The sequence below is a fragment of the Enhydra lutris genome, unplaced genomic scaffold, assembly GCF_002288905.1.
Source record: "Enhydra lutris kenyoni isolate GAN:26980312 unplaced genomic scaffold, ASM228890v2 scaffoldscaffold8, whole genome shotgun sequence".
Taxonomy (NCBI): Eukaryota; Metazoa; Chordata; class Mammalia; order Carnivora; family Mustelidae; genus Enhydra; species Enhydra lutris.
In genome coordinates this window covers 18,735,217-18,754,196 of record NW_019154092.1, presented here as the reverse complement: position 1 = coordinate 18,754,196, position 18,980 = coordinate 18,735,217, and the positions used below count along the sequence as shown (strand labels likewise).

At 45.1% G+C, this 18,980-nt stretch overlaps 1 protein-coding gene across 2 annotated transcripts in view; it reads left to right on the top strand.

Annotated features, from left to right (window-relative positions):
- The window catches only part of LOC111142453 (transmembrane protein 241), a 117,594-nt gene that overhangs the window by 31,507 nt on the left and 67,107 nt on the right, over positions 1–18,980 (top strand). For both annotated transcript variants that reach the window (XM_022495609.1, XM_022495608.1), the window contains exon 5: positions 14,157–14,234. In XM_022495609.1, the coding sequence (XP_022351317.1) occupies positions 14,157–14,234 (78 nt within the window). The remainder of the gene's footprint in view (positions 1–14,156; positions 14,235–18,980) is intronic.

Genomic DNA, 18,980 nt, shown 5'->3' with positions numbered 1-18,980 from the left:
GTTCAGTGGGTTAAGCCTCTGCCTTCGGCTAAGGTCATGATCTCAGGGTTCTGGGATCGAGCCCCACATCAGGCTCTCTTCTCAGCGGGGAGCCTGCTTCCCCCTCTCTCTCTGCCTGCCTCTCTGCCTACTTGTGATCTCTCTCTGTCAAATAAATAAATAAAATCTTTAAAAAAAATAAACTTCTTCCAATTACCTTATATGAAAATACAAAAACTGGGTTATTATTTTTTCTATCAAAAGAGAATCCGTTGATACTGCCATTGACCAGAGACTCAGAATGAGGTTTAAAAGCCAGTAATACCTCTTTCTGTCTTGTACCCTGACTGCTCATACTGTCTTTATCAGAAAAGGATTGGGTTCTGACTTTTGGAAAAATGCAAATTTTGTGCAACAGTTTAGTCTTTTTATGCAAAGTCTGGTGTTATGTTGGACCCTTAGGTCTCATATATGGAAACATTAAAACAAACACCAAATCCGCCTACCTGCACAACAGTATTATTGTTAGGATAACCCTGAAGTTTGCAAAATAGTGCTTAAGAGTTACTAGTGGTGATTAAATCATAAATTTTCTTTTGTGATTCATAAGCTTGAGTCATCGGATGATGTATCCCATGGGGGAGAAACGTCCTGGGTGGGCCCCAGAAATGACCCACGGCACTTAACTGTGCTCAGCCCAGAGCCGGAGACCTGCACTGGCTTCGGCTGCCCCTTCTTTTCTGTCCACTTCCCTGACTGCGGCTTCGCTTTAACACCCTCTGGCCTGCAGAGGGCGCTCCCCCTCGTAGAGCAGAACACAGGTGTTGATAAAAACAATGCATTTTTTCAAAGTTTTAATTTAAATCCCACTTAGTTAACATCCATAGTAGTAGTAGTTTCAGGTGAAGAATTTAGTGATTCAACACTTCATACAGCAGCCTGGTGCTCGTCACAAAAGGTGCGCAACTTAATCCCCATCACCGATATAACTCGTCCCCCCAGGCTCCTCCCCTCGGGTAAGCAGCAGTGCGTTCTTTATAGTGAAGAGTGTTTCTTGGTTTGCCTCTCTTCTTTTCACCCGCTATGTTCGTTCACTTGAAAAACAATGTGTTCTTGTTCAAAGGCTTTGAAAATTTCTTATGGGATTTTGAAGTTTGAATAACTATTGTTGTGCTAATAATAACAGTATTTTTTGTTTGTACAGTGCTTTTTTGTATGTTTCCATAGTGATTTCCTCTGTACCTTTTTATGTGATTCTCAGTCACCTGACAGGCAGAGGAAGAGGCAGACGCTAATCACCTGACAGAGGAAGAACTCAGGTGTGGAAAGTCTTGGTAACATGCCTCTAGCCCCAGCTCGTGGCAGCTCCCCTGACTCCAGACCTTTCACCTTTTCAAATTTGTCTCTTTAGGGCCAGCGTATGTGGATTTTAGAATAGCCCACGGTAGAGCAGTCAGGCGTAACTTTAGACTCTTTTAGTTACAAGTTATAGAAAGCTCATAAACTATTCTAAGCAAAAAGGAAATGAACTGGTTCCTAGAATTGAAAAGCTGTAAATCAGGCAAGGCTTGATCCAGGGGGTCCAGTGACGTTCTCAGAACCCAGTTTTGTCTCTCTGTCTTTCAGTTCTGCGCTATCTTTGCTCCATTCCACAGCCAGGCTCTCCCCTCACGGGTGTTGTTGACTCTAGGCTCACATCCTCACAACATGAAGTCTGATGGCAGGAGACTGTTCTTGTAGTTCTTGCAGGAATCTCAGGATTCACTCTGAACACATCAGTAGGACCACCGTCCTTCCCAGGTCTGAAAGCTCACCAGGAAGATGGAATTATGCTGATTGGTCAGCCCTGGGTCCCAGTGTTCCTGGACCACTCACTGTGGCTGCAGAGACTCACAGCACTGTTTGGCCAGCCCTGCTCGACAGGGTCCTGCCTGGATCCCATACACTGAGAGCGGGGCTGGCAGATCCTTGATACCAGGATGCTTCACCAAAAGAAGGGATTAGGATACTAGGTGGCCTAAAATCCCTCAGAAGTCCATTGTAAAGGTCGGTCCAGTACACTGTCAGGCAGATGGGATGTTCTGTAACCAAGAACTATGCTTCTTGAAGTGTGATCCCCTCGTGGTGTCAGTCTGGGAGCTCTGTTAGCTGTCCATAAGGAGATCGTGCCAGAATGTACATCAGCTTTGGCACTAAACACACTGTTTAGTTGAGCTGACTTTTATTTTTTTCATAGCCAGACTTTTTAAAGAAGGAAGCAGTGCACTGATTTACCTTTTGGCTCAAGCTCCTTATTTTGGGGGAGGACTGGTACCATCAGTGCCCCTGGCCTAAGACACAGCCTTCTTTAAAGGGTGAGAAGAAGCTGCTGCAATTCAAACTCTTTGAGCAAAGGGAAAACAACCCAAACCCCAATATACCCAATGAGAGTGGGAGGAATACAGAAAAGAGGTAGTCATTATTGTTTTTTTTTTTTTTAAGATTTTATTTATTTATTTGACAGACAGAGATCACAAGTAGGCAGAGAGGTAGGCAGAGAGAGAGGAAGAAGCAGGCTCCCCGCTGAGCAGAGAGCCCGATGTGGGGCTTGATCCCACGACCCTGAGATCATGACCTGAGCCGAAGGCAGAGGATTTAACCCACTGAGCCACCCAGGCGCCCCGTCATTATTGTTTTTGAGTGAAATAACAGCCCAGCATCTTTCCTTTGTTTTCTGAGTTTTTTGTTTTTATATAGTTGCTTACAAATTTATAGAGTGGGTTAAACACAAGGCACTCATACAGCTTCTGTTAGATAGAAAACAGGCATCAATATGCTGGTGGCAAGCTGTCAGTTTAATGAATCGACAAGGAATTGGAGGAAAGTGCTCTGTTAAAAGCTGTGGGTGTATTGTTATGCAGAACACTTTCTCGGGAGTTCTGCTCTATAAAGCCCTCCTTTATCTGACAAGATTTTGAAGCTCTCTTCTGATGTGCAACTCCTAAGAGGAAGCAGGTTTAACTCTGGAAAGGCACAGCAGGAAAAATTCTTTACTGATTTTTCCATCTCACAACCGAATGGCATGGCGTACAGAGTTAAGGGAAGGGGGCTAGTCTTGGGGCTATCCATTCAGGAGATATTTATCAGGGATCTACTGTGTGCCAGGTGCTTAACGACAAATAAGAGATGGTTCCTGACCTTGAGGTGTTATTATGTCCCAGGCACTTTCCATCGCCCCTCTTCATGATGTATGAAGTCAGACTTAATTACTTCCCCTTACAGATGAGAAAACTGAGATCCATATTATTTGGCAAAGGTCAACAGCACATAAATGTTAAAACGGAGATGCCAACCCAAGCCTGTCCAACTGCAACCGTTCATTTCTAAAAAGTTACCCTCTTCCCCCTCCAAATCATATCCACTGGGGGAGGTCAGCCCATGAGGACTGGGCTGGGGGGAGTGAAGAGGAACCGTGTATTTGCTGTCCCTTCTACTTGGGCTCACTTGGGTCAGCTTCTCCAGCTATCCTATGCTGAATAAGGTCCCAGTGATGATGGCTCTAATGACATGAGTGTCGGTCTTCGGAGGGTCAGTATGACCTCGACCAGTCATTAACACTCTTGTAATTTCCCAGCCAAAGCCAGGTCAGCTAGACAGGATTGCCTCACAGCCTGTGCTGGTGAGTGTTTTTAGAACAGATGTGCAAAGTCAGACATTAGTGAGGTTGCCAGCGGGAGGCCATCCTGGTGGTGGTGATCCAGCTGCTTGAACCGTGTCATTTTCTTGCTTCAGGGAAGCCAGGGTCCGTAGTGCAGGACTCTGCAAATCTGAGTTAAGGCATCTTGACAGGACTGCTCTTGGTTCTCACCCAGCCCTTTGATCTTGGTCCTTCCCTAACTGTTGTCAAGGTTTGCCTTCCATGAGCATGATGCTCATTCCATGCATTGTGATGGAGATTGGCTGGGATGTTGGTGAGGAAACACACACGGATAATAAACCCAGATGGAACAAATTAGTTAAGCAAACTGGAGCCCGTGAGTCCCCTCCCCATTTGTTTGGCTCGAAAATTGCATGAAGGAATTTGGATCTGCAAAGGAAAAGAATGTCACTGTTGATGTAAAATGGAGAGTCTTCTGCTAACCTTCGCTGGTACTGCTCATTTGAGGCAGCTCTCCTTCTCTTTCCTGTTGTTTTCTTCCCAGAGCACACCAGAGTCCGTTTGCAAAGATTACTTTTTAAGGTGTAGGCTCAGTGGCAAAATAGTAAATGCTCCATCTGGATTTCAGTTATCTTCTTGCTCAATCTAAAGGAGATGGTCTCAGGGTGCCCGGGTAGTTTAGTCAGTTAAGTATCTGACTCTTGATTTCGGCTCAGGTCATGATCTCAGGGTCGTGAGACTGAGGCCCCTCAGTGGAGAGTTCACTTGGGATTCTCTCCCTCAGCCCCTCCCACCACCCCGCTCTCTCTCTTTCTCTAAAATAATAATAAAAATTTAAAGATGATATTTTCCATAACCTATATTAAATAACTTACTAAAACAGGGCTCCAAGGGGGAAACTTTATGACGTTAGATTTGGCAATGATTTCTCAGGTACAGCACCAAAGACGCAGGCAACAAAAGAAAAAATAGATACATTGGACTTCATCAAAATTAAAAACTTTGGTGCGTCAAAGGCCACTGTCAGCGGAGTTAAAAAGGCAACCCACCAAATGGAAGAAAGTATTTGCAAATCATCTGCCAGGGGATGTGGAAATAAAATTTTAGGCCAAAGATGGAGCTCCTCCTTTCTGGGGTGCTAACTCAGAAAAGCAGACTTCAGCATTCCTGGAAATGCTCCGCTTGACCAGAAACACAATACATCCAAACAACCAGTCCCAAAACGCCAAGGCAGCTCTGGGTTTTATACCTCCTTGTTCCCTGATCGTCCTAAATAAAGTAGATACGCCATCCCAGCCATTCATGGCATTTCCCCGTTGCCGCTTCTCATGCTTCATAAAGCTCATTCTTTCCCAGCCCCCCTTGGGAAGAGGGCTCCACTTCTTCTGAGGTGCCATACTCCCCTAATCCAAGGATTGTTTTCCCTTGAATGAGGGACATCAGACTCGTTACTAAATTGTTTTAGTTCTGTCATTCGACAGGGATTACTATCCAGAATATAGAGAAGTCCTCAACTCAACAATGAAAACCAATCCAGTTCAAAAATGGCCAGAGGACTTAAATAGACATTTTCCCAAAGAAGATGTACAGATGGCTAATAAGCCCAGGAAAAGATGCCCAGCGTCATTAATCATTAGGGAAATGCAAATCAAAACGATTATGAGGTACTACTTCACACCCATTAGGATGGTTGTCATCAGAAACCCAGAAAATAACCGGTGCTGGGAAAGATGTGGAGAAAGTGGAACCCTCGGGCACTGCTGGGAATGTACACCGGCACAGCTGCTCAGGAAAACACTAGGATGGTCCTCAAAAAATTAAAAATGGACTTATTCTATGATCCAGCAATTTCACTTCTGGGTTCATACTCCAAAAAATTGAAAGCAGGGAGTTGAACAGGTATTTGTACCCCTGTGTTAATGGCAGCATTATTTACAGTAGCCAAAAGCTGGAAGCAACCCAAGTATCCACGGATGGGGGAAGGATGCGGGCCGTGGAATACTATTTAACCTTAAGAAGGAAGGAGATTCTGACCCATGTAACACTGCAGATGAACTTCGAGGACATTATGTGAAGTGAAACGAGCCAGTCACGACAGGACAAATACTAAATGATCCCTCTTCTGAGGTGCTTAGAATGGTCAAATCGTAGAGACCGAAAGTAGAATGGTGCTTGCCTGGGAGGGAGGAGAGAATGAGGGGTTACTATTTAATGGGGACAGAGTTTGAGTTTTGCAAGTTGAAAGAGTTCTGGAGCTAGAGGGCGGTGATGATTGCACAGCACTGTGAATGTACTTAATACCACTGAACCGTATACCTAAAAATGCTTAAAATGGTACATTTTATGTGTAAATTTTACCTCAGTTTAAAGGGTTATATGAAGAGGAGGGGATGATAGCAGGTTCTCACTTGCTTCGCTCAGAATTCCTTTGGGTGCCGTAGGATGTGCACATTTGGCTTAACTCGTTCAGTTCTATGCACTCGGGTAAAAAGTATGAGAAAAATAACAATTCACTGAGAGCAGGCCAGTCTGCCCTCTGTTCTGGCCTGTATGTTTATGCCCCAAGTGAATGAGCTGGAACACGCTGCCATCCCTTCAGCCTTTTCTTACCCCCAGGCATCTCACCGAGGTGGAAGAATCTTTGGTAATTTATGATGTTCTTTTTTTTTTTTTTTTAAAGATTTTATTTATTTCTTTGACAGACAGAGATCTTAAGTAGGCAGAGAGGCAGGCAGAGAGAGAGAGAGAGAGGAGGAAGCAGGCTCCCCGCTGGGCAGAGAGCCCAATGTGGGGCTCGATCCCAGGACCCTGGGATCACGACCCGAGCCAAAGGCAGGGGCTTTAACCCACTGAGCCACCCAGGTGCCCCATGATGTAAATATCTTGCACAGTAAGGCCCATCAGACACAGACCAGCTACTTGAGGTGATGAACAAATGAACGACAGAGATGGCTTCCAAACTCATTCTGGAGATACACTGCCAGGAGGGGAGGCTGGTCCTCTGCGCTCAGGGGCTTTGCCTTGACAGTCCTAAGATTAATGTAAATAAACACTTAAATTTAACTCACACAAGTCAACTTAGAATATATTCATGGATATGTAGGTGTTCTTATTTGAATACCTCACCATCCTCCAAAAAGGATGGGTGGTGACTTGAATAATTAAAATAAGATAGACATTTTTTATGTAGACTCCACACCCAGCATGGAGCCCAACATAGGGCCTGAACTGCCCCCCAGCCCCGAGATCAAGACCTGAGCTGAGATCAAGATGCCGATGCTTGACTGACTGAGCCATCCAGGCACCCCATAATAGATAATTTTTTTAAGGATTTTTAAAATTTATTTGACAGAGAGAGACACAGAGAGGGAACACAAGCAGGGGGAGCAGGAGAGGGAGAACTCTCCGCCAAGCAGGGAGCTGGATGTGGGGCTTGATCCCGAGCTGAAGGCCTATGCCCAGTGACTGAGCCACCCAGACGTCCCCAAAATAGACATTTTTTAAGAACAGAAATTTACAAGAAATCTAGGTACAGAATAATAGAAGAACTAGACGAGGCCACGGAGAGACTTAGCACATAGAAATTTATGGTGTAATATCCTACAAAATAAATGCAAATGGGGTCTGAATTCAATTTTCAGCATTCTCTAGCCAAATCATAAAGTTACAAGACTGCTTCTCCCTCTGCCCCTCCCCCTGCTCATATTCTCTCTGTCTCTCTCAAATAAATAAATGAAATCTTTTTAAAACTAAAAAATAAAAAAGTTCCAAGACTCTCATCAGTGCTTGTAAGAGTGGAGGTCATTGCTACACCTGTCATGCAGAGTGTAACATACAGCAGTGTTGACTCACTGTGTTGTACACCCAAAACTAATGTAACATTGTGTGTCAACAATCTTCAGATTTAAAAAGTTTCAAGAAAAACAAGGGTGAGGTCATTGCTGAAGAAGAGCAAAGCTTCCTTGCTCTCAGGTTCTGAGTCCTCAAAAAAGGTGGGCTGGGGGACGCCTGGGTGGCTCAGTTGGTTAAGCAGCTGCCTTCGGCTCAGGTCATGATCCCAGCGTCCTGGGATCGAGTCCCGCATCGGGCTCCTTGCTCGGCAGGGAGCCTGCTTCTCCCTCTGCCTCTGCCTGCCACTCTGTCTGCCTGTGCTTGCTCTCTCTCTCTCTCTGACAAATAAATAAACAAAATCTTAAAAAAAAAAAAAAAAAGGTGGGCTGGGCCATTAGTGAGGCAGGGTCTCTGATAACACCCTTATAAGAAAACACAGTGACCGCCTGGTTTCTTAGAGCATTTCTGGGTGCATGATGAAATAGAAAAGTTCAGTAGGAGCAGTTGTCTGGGGCTAAAATAGATACCCTGCTTATCTGGCTCCCTTCGAAGACTGCTCTCAGGCAACCCTCCGGGAACGTTTCCAGTGCGCATGCTTCTGATAAAAATTGGGTAGCCAACGACTCCCCGCCTGGAGTGCAGTTATTCTGTCTTGTAGATTAAGCCCACACCTACATATCTAAAAATCACCCAAAGAGAAGATAGGATTGACATTCTTTTACAAAAATTAAGAAGCCAGTCCAGGACTCTGCTTGGAAAAGGCTGGCGGGGTGTGGGGGGGGTGGTGTCGGCGTCTGCAGTGACCCATGGCTGTGCCTGTGCACAGGGTCAGGATTTTCCATAGAAAACTGTTCTAACTCAGGCCGAACACCTGAACAAATAATAATCAAGGCCTCAGAATTTTCCATTCTGGAAAGCATGGGAATAATGAAAAATTGTAAGAGATGCCAATTTCTCTTCCCAGCCAGAGAAAAATGTCCAATGGGACATGGATAAGATGTTGAATTTTTAAGCTAATGGAATCTAAAATTATTTGCAAACTGTGCCTCTAAGTAACTAAACGATTGGCCTGCAGTGTAGTTGAATTTGATTAATTATATTTTGTAATGATGATATGGGCTTTACAGTAGTTGATCTTGGCCATTTTTCCTGATGACCTTTTGTGGTTTAGGGTATACAACATGGAAGAACATATTTACGTTTCTGTTCTCTTTAGCAGCAAATAAGTATATAGGTTTTCTAAAAGTGGTTTTCAGATTTTTTTAAAGATTTTATTTATTTATTTGATAGAGATCACAAGTAGGCAGAGAAGCACACAGAGAGAGGAAGGGAAGCAGACTCCCTGCCGAGCAGAGAGCCCAATGTGGGGCTCGATGCGGGGCTCAATCCTAGGAACTTGGGATCATGACCTGAGCCGAAGGCAGAGGCTCTAACCCACTGAGCCACCCAGGTGCCCCTGGTTTTCAGATTATTAAAAGGCAGGTTAAAAAAGAGAACCAGGGGCGCCTGGGTGGCTCAGTGGGTTAAAGCCTCTGCCTTCCGCTCAGGTCATGATCCCAGGGTCTTGGGATCGAGCCCCACATCGGGCTCTATCCCAGGGTCCTGGGATCGAGCCCCACATTGGGCTCTCTGCTCAGCAGGGAGCCTTCCCCTCTCTCTCTGCCTGCCTCTCTGCCTACCTGTGATCTCTGTCTGTCAAATAAATAAATAAAATCTTAAAAAAAAAAAGAGAACCGAAGTATATTCCTCCATTTTCTCATCTGTTTAATGGGAATGTTAATAGTATCTACCTCGTAGAGTTATTATGACAACTAAGTATGCAAAAGCAGTTAGAATAACAGCTAGCACATAATAAGCACTCAGTATATCTTAGCTATTATTATGGCTATCATAACTTCTCAGAACTTTGGTCTGATTTAACACAAGTTCTGCTGAACCTCACTTTGTAAGATAATAAAGGGCAGGTTTTCTTTCTTTTTTTTTTTTTAAGATTTTATTTATTTATTTGACTGAGAGATCACAAGTAGGCAGAGAGGCAGGCAGAGAGAGAGGGGGAAGCAGGCTCCCTCCTGAGTAGAGAGCCCGATGTGGGGCTCAATCCCAGGACCCTGGGAGCACGACCCAAGCCGAAGGCAGAGGCCTCAACCCACTGAGCCACCCAGGTGCCCCATTCTTTCTTTGCTTTTTTTTTTTTTAAAGGGCAGGTTTCCTAAAAGAATCACTCACTCTGGGGTGTCCTGAATGGATGGCACAGTTTATAGACAGGGAGTTGTACAGAGTTAGAGGCCAAGGAAAATCAGTAATTAAAGTTTGCAAACTGCGTTAATTGTTGTTTTCCATAGACCTTTATGGAGGCTGAGATGGTCAGTTGAAGAATGACTGTTTCTAAAGCCTGCTAGCTTCTCAGTAGAAAAATGGCTTAAGAAATCCAGATTTAAATTTGTTAAAGTAAAAATGGAAGCTATCCTTTAAAACCTGTCACAGAGTTTACTCTGAGTTCACCAATTTTAGATCATACCAGGATTCTTACTGGAGGAAGCAGACTGGTGGGATTTAGAACCTACCAGTCCTCCTGGACTTGGTGGACAGTTGTAGGGCTTAAAGGCTGCCTTGGTGGGCTTGCCGTAATTGGGGTATCATAGCACTGAGGTTAGGAGCATGGGGTCTGCGGTTAGAGAAGCCTGCACGGGAGCCCTAAACCGGCCGTGAGCGTTCAGCAAGTTGCCTCGTCTTCACAGTGTTCGGTTCCTTGTCTATAAATCAAGGTACCAGCACCCAGTAACTGCATTGTTGGAAGGAGATTTAAATAACAAAATGCAATTAAAATAATTAGCACTGTGTCCAACACATTGTTGGTAGCTCTCATTAGTGTACTTGAAAATCGATTCTGTGTGTAGCAATAGATCCTTTTCCAGAATGTGATCAGAGCAGGGCCTGGGGAGATTGAAAACCCTAGTCACAGTTTATTAAAATTGAGAATATTAGCCTCCTTGAGGTCTAGAGTTAGGGTCTAGAGTTCCTAAATCTCGTCTTCTTACTGGTTTTATAGTCAAGGAGGCAAAAGCATTTTTTTAAAGGATTGTATTTATTTATTTGACAGAGAGGTCACAAGTAGGTAGGCTCTCTGAGAGAAGGGGGGAAGCAGGCTCCCTGCTGAGCACAGAGCCCCATGAGGGGCTCGATCCCAGAACCCTGAAATCATGACCTGAGCGGAAGGCAGAGGCTTAACCCACTGAGCTACCCAGGCGCCCCCAAAAGCATTTTTAAAAAGGTCTTAATTTTAAATAAATAGCATCCAGGTCGCCCTTTTGTATTCATTTTCATGTACACATAATTAACCTGTCCAAGATTTTCTTTTCTATCGTCTAAAGCCAAGAACTGGAAGGCCAGGCCCTAAGTTTGCCAAACATAGGACTAATGCATTGAGCCACTTAAAAAAATCTCTTTAACCATGTTAAAACACATAAAAGTTAATTCAGAATATAAAAACTTAAGAGGAATAAAAAGAAGCACAAAAGACAAATGAAAAATTAGTATATAATAAAAATAAAGTATGATTTTTTTAACTTCACTTTTTAAAAAAATTTTAATTCTTGGGGTGCCTGGGTGGCTCAGTGGGTTAAAGCCTCTGCCTTCGGCTCAGGTCATGATCTCAGGGTCCTGGGATCGAGCCCCACATCAGGCTCTCTGCTCAGCCGGGAGCCTGCTTCCCTCTCTCTCTCTGCCTGCCTCTCTGCCTACTTGTGATCTCTCTATCTCTGTCAAATAAATAAAATCTTTAAAAAAAAAAATTTTTTTTTAATTCCAGTGTGGTCAACATACTGTGTTGTATTAGTTTCTGGTGGACAATATATTGATTCAGCAGTCTCCTACATCGCCTGGTGCTCCTCGCAGGTGCACTCCTTAATCCCCATCACCTATTTCCCTCATCCTCTCCCCCATCCCCACGTGCCTTCTGGTCAGTTTGTTCTCTGTACTTAAGTGGCGGCTTCTATGTTTATCTCTCTTTTTTTCCCTTTTTTTTGTTTCTTAAATTCTGCATGTGAGCAAAATCATATGGTATTTGTTTCTCTGACTGACTTACCTCCCTTAGCATTATACTCTCTAGCTCCATCCATGTTGTTGCAAATGACAAGATTTCATTCTTTTTGATGGCTGAGTAATATTCCATTGTGTGTGTATGTATGTGTGTATGTATGTGTGTGTGTGTGTGTGTGTGTGTGTGTGTGTATACCATCTCTTCTTTATCTATTCATCTGCACTTGGACTGCTTCCATAATTTAGATATTGTAATTGGAGGTGCATGTGTCTCTTTGAATTAGTGTTTTAGTATTTTTGGGGTAAATACCCAGTAGTGTGATTGCTGGATCATAGAGTAATTCTATTTTTAACTTTTTGAGGAACCTCCATACTGTTTACCAGGGTGGCTACACCAGTCTGCATTCCCACCAATGGTGCACGAGGGTTCCTTTTTCTCCACTTCCTTGCCAACACCTGTTGTTTCTTGTCTTCTTGAGTTTAGCCATTCTGACAGGTGTGAGGTGAGATCTCATTGTAGTTTTGATTTGCATTTCCCTGATGATGAGTGACGTCGAGCGTCTTTTCATGTGTCTGTTGCCCATCTATAGATCTTCTTTAGAGAAATGTCTGTTCATGTCTTCTGCCCATTTTTAATTGGATACTTTAATTGTTAAAGTATGACTTTATTAGTTATTTAATTTTATAAAGTGTAATTTTAAAAGGAGAAAAACTAGATTGAGTTGCACTTTTAATGAAAGATAAATTAAGAGTAGAAATGTTACAAAGGCAGGAAATAGAAGGCCAGAACTCCAAAAGAAATAAAATAGTGCAAGTTAGAACAAAATACTAAAATAGGGCAGAGCTACAAAGTTATAAGAGTTTTAAAAACAAGGTAAAAATATATCCTCCAAAAAGATAAAGACTAGATCCATCTGGAAGTAGGCGAGCGGCATGATCTTAAGTAGGTTTTCCAAGCTGGAACAATGTCCCTGCTCAGGGTTCTCTGTCAAGGCTGCTGAGGGCAGGCTACCTGTTAATACGGACCACCTTTCACTCAGTGCTCCCGAGCCACTAATCTAGGTTGTTTACCTACTTCTATCATTCCTCCCAGGCGCTCTGTGTTGTAGGTATTGTTATCCCCAAACAGAGGAGCAAACTAAGGTTAGCCTAGGCTTGGTTTCACCTATGCTCGATCTTTTTCTGCCTTTCAGGAAATATTGCTATCATCAACAACAACAGAGACAATAACAAAATCCCATGCCCTTTAATTCTTCTTATTCACTGGGTCAAGATTAGCCACCAAATTAGGAGAGACAGCCATTGTTAGCAAACAGCCCAGCGATTGTAAACATATAGTGGGTGCTCTGTGTACCTTAATAAACGTCCAGAGTGTTAGGTTTTTTAGTATCGTTTTCCCTTCCTCTTTTTTTTTTTTCTTTTTGGTGCAAAGTTGATTCTGGTTATTCAAATATTTACCTCAGCTCAGTCTCCTAAATATTTCCTTAATGTGGACACTCTCCATTGTCACTGCCACTACCAAGTTCAGGCCGCCATCTTGTCTTTCCTTATATTAATTTCTCAGGGCACCTGTAACAAATGACCACATACCAGGTGGCTTAAAACAGCAGAAACTTATTCTTTCCAGTTGTGGAGGCCAGACATCCGAAATCAGTGTTGTGCCCAAATCAAGGTGTGGGAGCAGGGCCGCTGTGCTCTCCAGAGGCTCTGGGGGAGAATCCATGCCTTGGCTCCTGCAGCTGCTGGCATTTCTTGGCTTGGGACTGCATCAGTCCAGTCCCTGGCTCTGTGATCATGGCGCCTCTCCCTCTGTGTGCGTCAAATCTCTTTCTCTTACAAGTACGTGTGTTCGCATTTAAGGCCTCCCCAGATAACCAAGGGCGAACTCCCCATCTCAAGGTTCTGAACTTAATCACAATTGCAAAGACTCCTTTTTATCATGTCAGGTGACATTCACAGGTCCCAGGGATTAGAGTGTGACTATCTTGGGGGGGGTGTCCAATTTCCAGTCTGCCACACCTCTAGACTTTCCCAACCACCTCTCCCTTTTGTCCTCTGCTGGGAGCCCAAGTTCCTTTAAACATGCAGATCTAATCCTGTGACTGCCTTGAAACCCTCAGCAGCTCCTTGGCTCTTGACGGCCTGACGACCTCTCCAGGTTCTTCTCCCCAGCTTCTCCCCAGCTTCCCCCTTCACGTCCCCTTCACGTGTGTTCCTGGAGGAGCGGGTTCACTCCCACCTGGGTGGCCCCTCTCTCTGCCTCTTGTTGAGTGGCTCACTCCAGTTCGACATTCCATTCTCATTTCGCCAAAGGACTTCGCTTCTCTCCCCAAGCAGGGTTGGTGTGCCTTTTATGTATCCCATGAGAACTCTGACCTTGATAGGGACAGTCTCCTGATCACATATGCACCCTGGGTGTTTCCTGCACCTGGCACAGTGCCTGACACACAGTAGGTGCTTAATAAATGGGCATTGAGCCTCTTACCTTGCCAAGAGTAATACTATTAACAGAGAGCGCTAATCCACGCCAGAGAGTTTTCGCTGGGGAGGATTGTGTATGCGAATGCCAAAAGTTCCCACGGATTGTTATTTTTAAGCAGAAATCAAGTATTATGTAATTATGGGATCAAAGAAAACATTTTCATGCTTCTTACATTCTGTTTTCTTTCAGGCCATTCCTGTGTTTCTCACTTTGCATAATGTAGCTGAAGTTATCCTCTGTGGGCACCAGAAGTGTTTTCGGAAAGAGGTAAATGGTAACGCAGAATGCTAGTTTCGCTTCCTTTGCTTTAACTTTCAAAGATGCACCTTTTCTTATGGCCCAAATTAGTGTCTACCTTTTCCTGCCATCTGTTTCCTGATGGTAGTCAAGTCTGCTTGGCAGTTGTCCCTCATTTCAAGGATCATGTTTTTGACATCCCTTTGGTTCATCAGACGTATGTGGGGAGCTTGTGGATCTGAGTGGCACTCAGCTGCGTGGCAGAGCGAGCACCCTGGGATACAAGGAGGAGTTTTCTGTGGGCGGAGGAGGAGTGGGGGTGGAGGGCAGCCTTCAGGCCCACAGTGCATCCCAGGGCCACCAGGAAATACATGGCAGAGCCTCACAAAGGGTGCTGGGAGCATTGGCCCACCCCGGGGGAATCCCCTTTGCTTCCCAGGTGACACCCAGCTCCCAGGGTTGTTGGGAGGACACAGCAAGGCACCCGTGTTAAGTGCGTCCAACAGTTTCTGGCCCACAGTAGCTGCTCTGTACATGTTTGCTGTATTTATTAACATTATTAGAAGTGGTTTTAATTTGGTTCCTCTCTTGGGAGTTCTTTCTTTGTAACATCTGCCCTTTTGAAATGGTTTTGCCTACAGATCTGGAGCTTTTCAACTAGAGAGGCTAGTTGGCCATTCAGGCAGCTCACTTCTTACAGGTGTGCAGAAGAGAGAGGTGTCCTTCCCATGGCTGAGGCCCCTCCATACGCCCATGTACCCTGTCACCCCTGCCTGCTCCTTGCAGGCAGCTCTGTGGATGGACTACCCCTTCTGTCCCGGAGAGCTAACCTCTCTCTTTCTCTCTGCTGCCTTTCTTCCCTCAGCCCCCAAACACTGCGTTTTCAGGCCCCCAAGGACAGAACAGGCCCTGGGAGACCCGCTCACAGTAGCCCAGCTCTGGAAGGCTGTTTCTAGAACCGTACCAGTGGGCTCCCTTGCTGTGCACCCCTCCACCTCTGCCCTGCCACTTCCTCGCCCACCCCCAGCACAGTGCCCAAGGGAGGGTTGGGTTCAGAGCTGTCCATGGCCTTGTGTCCCTCTCGCCTCCAGCCTGCTCCTTATTCTGCCTGCACCGTTACCCTGAAGTGCTCTGGCCAACGTCCCTGATGCCTGCATTGCTGCGACTCTGTTGGCCTTTTACACCGTTCATCACCAGGTTCACCGCTGCCTTCCCTTGAGTCTCTTGGCCCCCGTGACCTGCTGGTTCTCTCCCCCAGTCTATGGCTCCTCCTCCTCCTTCCTTCGTCTGCCCTACAGGGTCTCCCAGGGCTGTGGGTCAGGAGCCCTTTGTTCCCCCACACACACTTTCTGGACAGCCTCATCCACACCCATGGCAGCCTCCCTCTCAGTTCACAGGTGACTCCTGTGTCCCATGTCTAGCCCAGACCTCTCTCTTGAGCTCAGACCCCTATGGCTGCCGCCTCTGGCTCTCCCTGCAGCTGTCTCCCGGGCGTATGAAGTGCAAAGGGACCAAACTGGAACTGCTCTGTTTTCACGACCTGCTGCTTAGTGATCTTGATCCTGGTCATCACTGCCCAAGTCAGAAACATAGGGGACCCCTTTGAGTCCTGGTCTCGTCATCCTTCCCCCTACACTCAATTTCTGAATCTGTCCCCTCATCTCCATTCCCACTCTGCTCCCACCTTGGGTCAGGCCCTCATCTGTTTTTTAGGGCTACCTGGCTAGGGGCCAAATGAGATCTTGCTCCCCTGAGCCCTCAAGCAGCCAAGTAGGGCCCGGGGGCGAGCAGTCCTGGCTTAGATGGTTATTTAATTGTGTTCTGTGCATGCCATCACCTGCCTTCGCCTGCCGGGTATGCTGTGTGCCTGGCCACTTTCCCTGCCTCTCCCCATGCTCCCCTTCCTCCACACTGCACCCAAGTGACCTTCTGAAACAGATCTGCTCTTGTCCCCCCATGTACGTGGGAGCTGCCCCTGACCTGCATGGAGGCATGCAAAGATTCCATACACCTCAGGTTTTAGAAAATCCAGCCACAACAAAACTTTTCATTTTTCCTAGACCATGTCATGATGTGTTCTTTTCTGTGATCTGTCAGAGAACCTCTTCAAGCACCCACTCATTCATCGCGATTATATTTACATACCTGTGTACATGCACACCGTGCCAGGCTCTGGGTCTCCAGTAGTGAGCAAAAGGCAACAAAAGGCATGGTCTGGATGTTCTGGGCTCTTCTTAGGGAACATCAGCTGAGCACATTGTGACACCCACCCGCCGGATTGTATGGCCAGAGAGCCCCCAACGGGGAAGTGACATTCAAACACAGACAAAAGCTGAGCAGGAGTTCAGCAGGTGGTGTGAAGGGGAGGGCTCCCAGGAAGAGGAAGCGGCAGATGCAGAGGACCAGATGTCAGAAGGGACTCTGCAGGGGTCACTCTGGGCCAGTGCAGCTGGCGTTTGATAAGAGAGAGAGGAGGGCTTAGGATGAGGCTGGAGACTTAAGACGAGCCTTTGATGCTGAGCAAGGAATTTGGGGTGTATACTGCGTGCAGTGGGAGACTGGGGCTGGGTGTGAAAGGCCAGACGGACTGATCAGATTTACGGTGGGGGAGACAGAACTGCAGGAGGTGAGAGGGTATGCAGTGGCAACTCTCGAGTTCTCACGAGGGAGGCCCTCAGTATTTGAGGTTGGTGTGCGTGCAGTTGGAGCCTGACACCTCGGACACCTTAAGGAGCATGAGCACCTCTCTCCAACACTTGACTTATCACATCACCTTGTGATTTCCATATTTCATTAATTCTAACATGTGCTACTTTTTCTCACATTAAAAAAATATTCACTATCTGCAGTTGGGATGCTTCTACAATCAATGGTGTGCCCAGGTCAAATGCTCTCTTTCTTAGTAATATATAAAGAATGGGGAATTTTACACTCAGGGGCATCTGAGGTTCAGTGCAATGAGGTCGGAGTTTCCCTGGGTCTCTGCCTGCTTCCTCTGAGTCCCCTCTTCTGCAGGGACCACGTGGTTCTTGTCTTTGTAGCCCTCGAGTCCAGCCCCAGGATCGCTGCCGAGCTGAACATTCACGAACTAGTCACTGAGCGTCTGAAACTCCCCAAGATACTCAGCTTCTGGGAGAGGGACTCATGCTTCCTGTCTACAAAGTGAATACTTTTGTTGTGAATTGAAAATGAAGATTTACCTGGTCTGGGAAAAGATCCAGGCATCTCTGCAGGATGTTGCCTCCCGACGGACCAGTGGGATCTCATAGGCGAGGTTGAGTGTAGGAGACAGGTCAGAGCGTCCTCAGGGGTATTTCCATCAGGCAGAGACCAGGGGCCAGTCTTCCAGGCTGAGAGGACCTGTCCTTGGAAGAAATTGGATAAACCAGAATATTTTGAATCTTCATCTCCATTTCATCCCTAACACTAAACAACATCACTTTTTAAAAAAAATTTAATTCCAGTACAGTTAACATACAGTGTTATATTAGTTTCAGGTGTACAATACAGTGATTCAACAATTCTATACATTACTCCGGGCTCATCATGATAAGTGCACCCTTAATCCCCTTTACCTGTTTCCCCCATCCTCTACCCACCTCCCCTCTAGTAACCACCAGTTTGTTCTCTATAGTTGAGAGTCTGTTTTTTGCTTTATCTTTTTTTCTGTGTTTTTGTTTGTTTATTTCTTAAGTTATACGTGTGGTAGTTGTCTTTCTCTGACGGATTTCACTTAGAATTACACTCTCTAGCTCCATCCACACTGTCACAAACGACAAGATTTCATTCTTCTCTTTGGCTGAGTAATATTCTGTTGTAAGTATATACACCACTTCTTCTTCTTCTTTTTTTTTTAAGATTTTATTTATTTATTTGACAGATCACAAGTAGGCAGAGAGGCAGGCAGAGAGAGAGAGGAGGAAGCAGGCTCCCTGCTGAGCAGAGAGCCCGATGCAGGACTCGATCCCAGGACCCTGAGATCATGACCTGAGCTGAAGGCAGAGGCTTAACCCACTGAGCCACCCAGGTGCCCCTACACCAGTTCTTTATCCATTCGTCTGTTGATGGATATTGGCCTGCTTCCATAATTCGGCTGTTGTAAATGCCAATGTAAATGTAAAAGTAAAAAAATGCTGCAATAACCATGGGGGTGCAAATATATATTTTTCAAGTTGGTGTTTTCATATTCTTTGGGTAAATACTCAGTAGTAGAATTACTGGATCATACGGTAATTCTATTTTTAATGTTTTGAGGAACCTCCGTACTGTTTTCCACAGTAGCTGCACCAGTTTGCATTCCCACCAGAGAAGCATGAGGGCTCCTTTTTCTCCACATCCTCGCGAGCACTTATTTCTTGTGTTCTTAATTCTAGCCATTCTGACAGGTGTGAGGTGTATCTTATTATGGTTTTGATTTGCATTTCCCTGATACTGAGAACATTGGGCATCTTTTCATGCCATCTCTATGTCTTCTTTGAGAAAAGTCTGTCCATGACTTCTGCCCATTTTTAATCAGATTATTTGTTTTTTGGGTGTTGAGATGTAAAAGTTCCTTATATTTTTGGATACTAACCCTTTGTCAGATGTGTCACTTGCAAATATCTTCTCCCATTCTGTATTTTAAAATTTAAATTTAAATTAGATCCCATTCTGTATATTTAAATTTTAGTTTTGTTGGTTATTTCCTTTATAAACAATATCATTTCTTATCAAGGTAAATTAGGAAATAGTTGCATGAATTATGTACTTATTTAGTAATTTTAAAAAAACACCTTT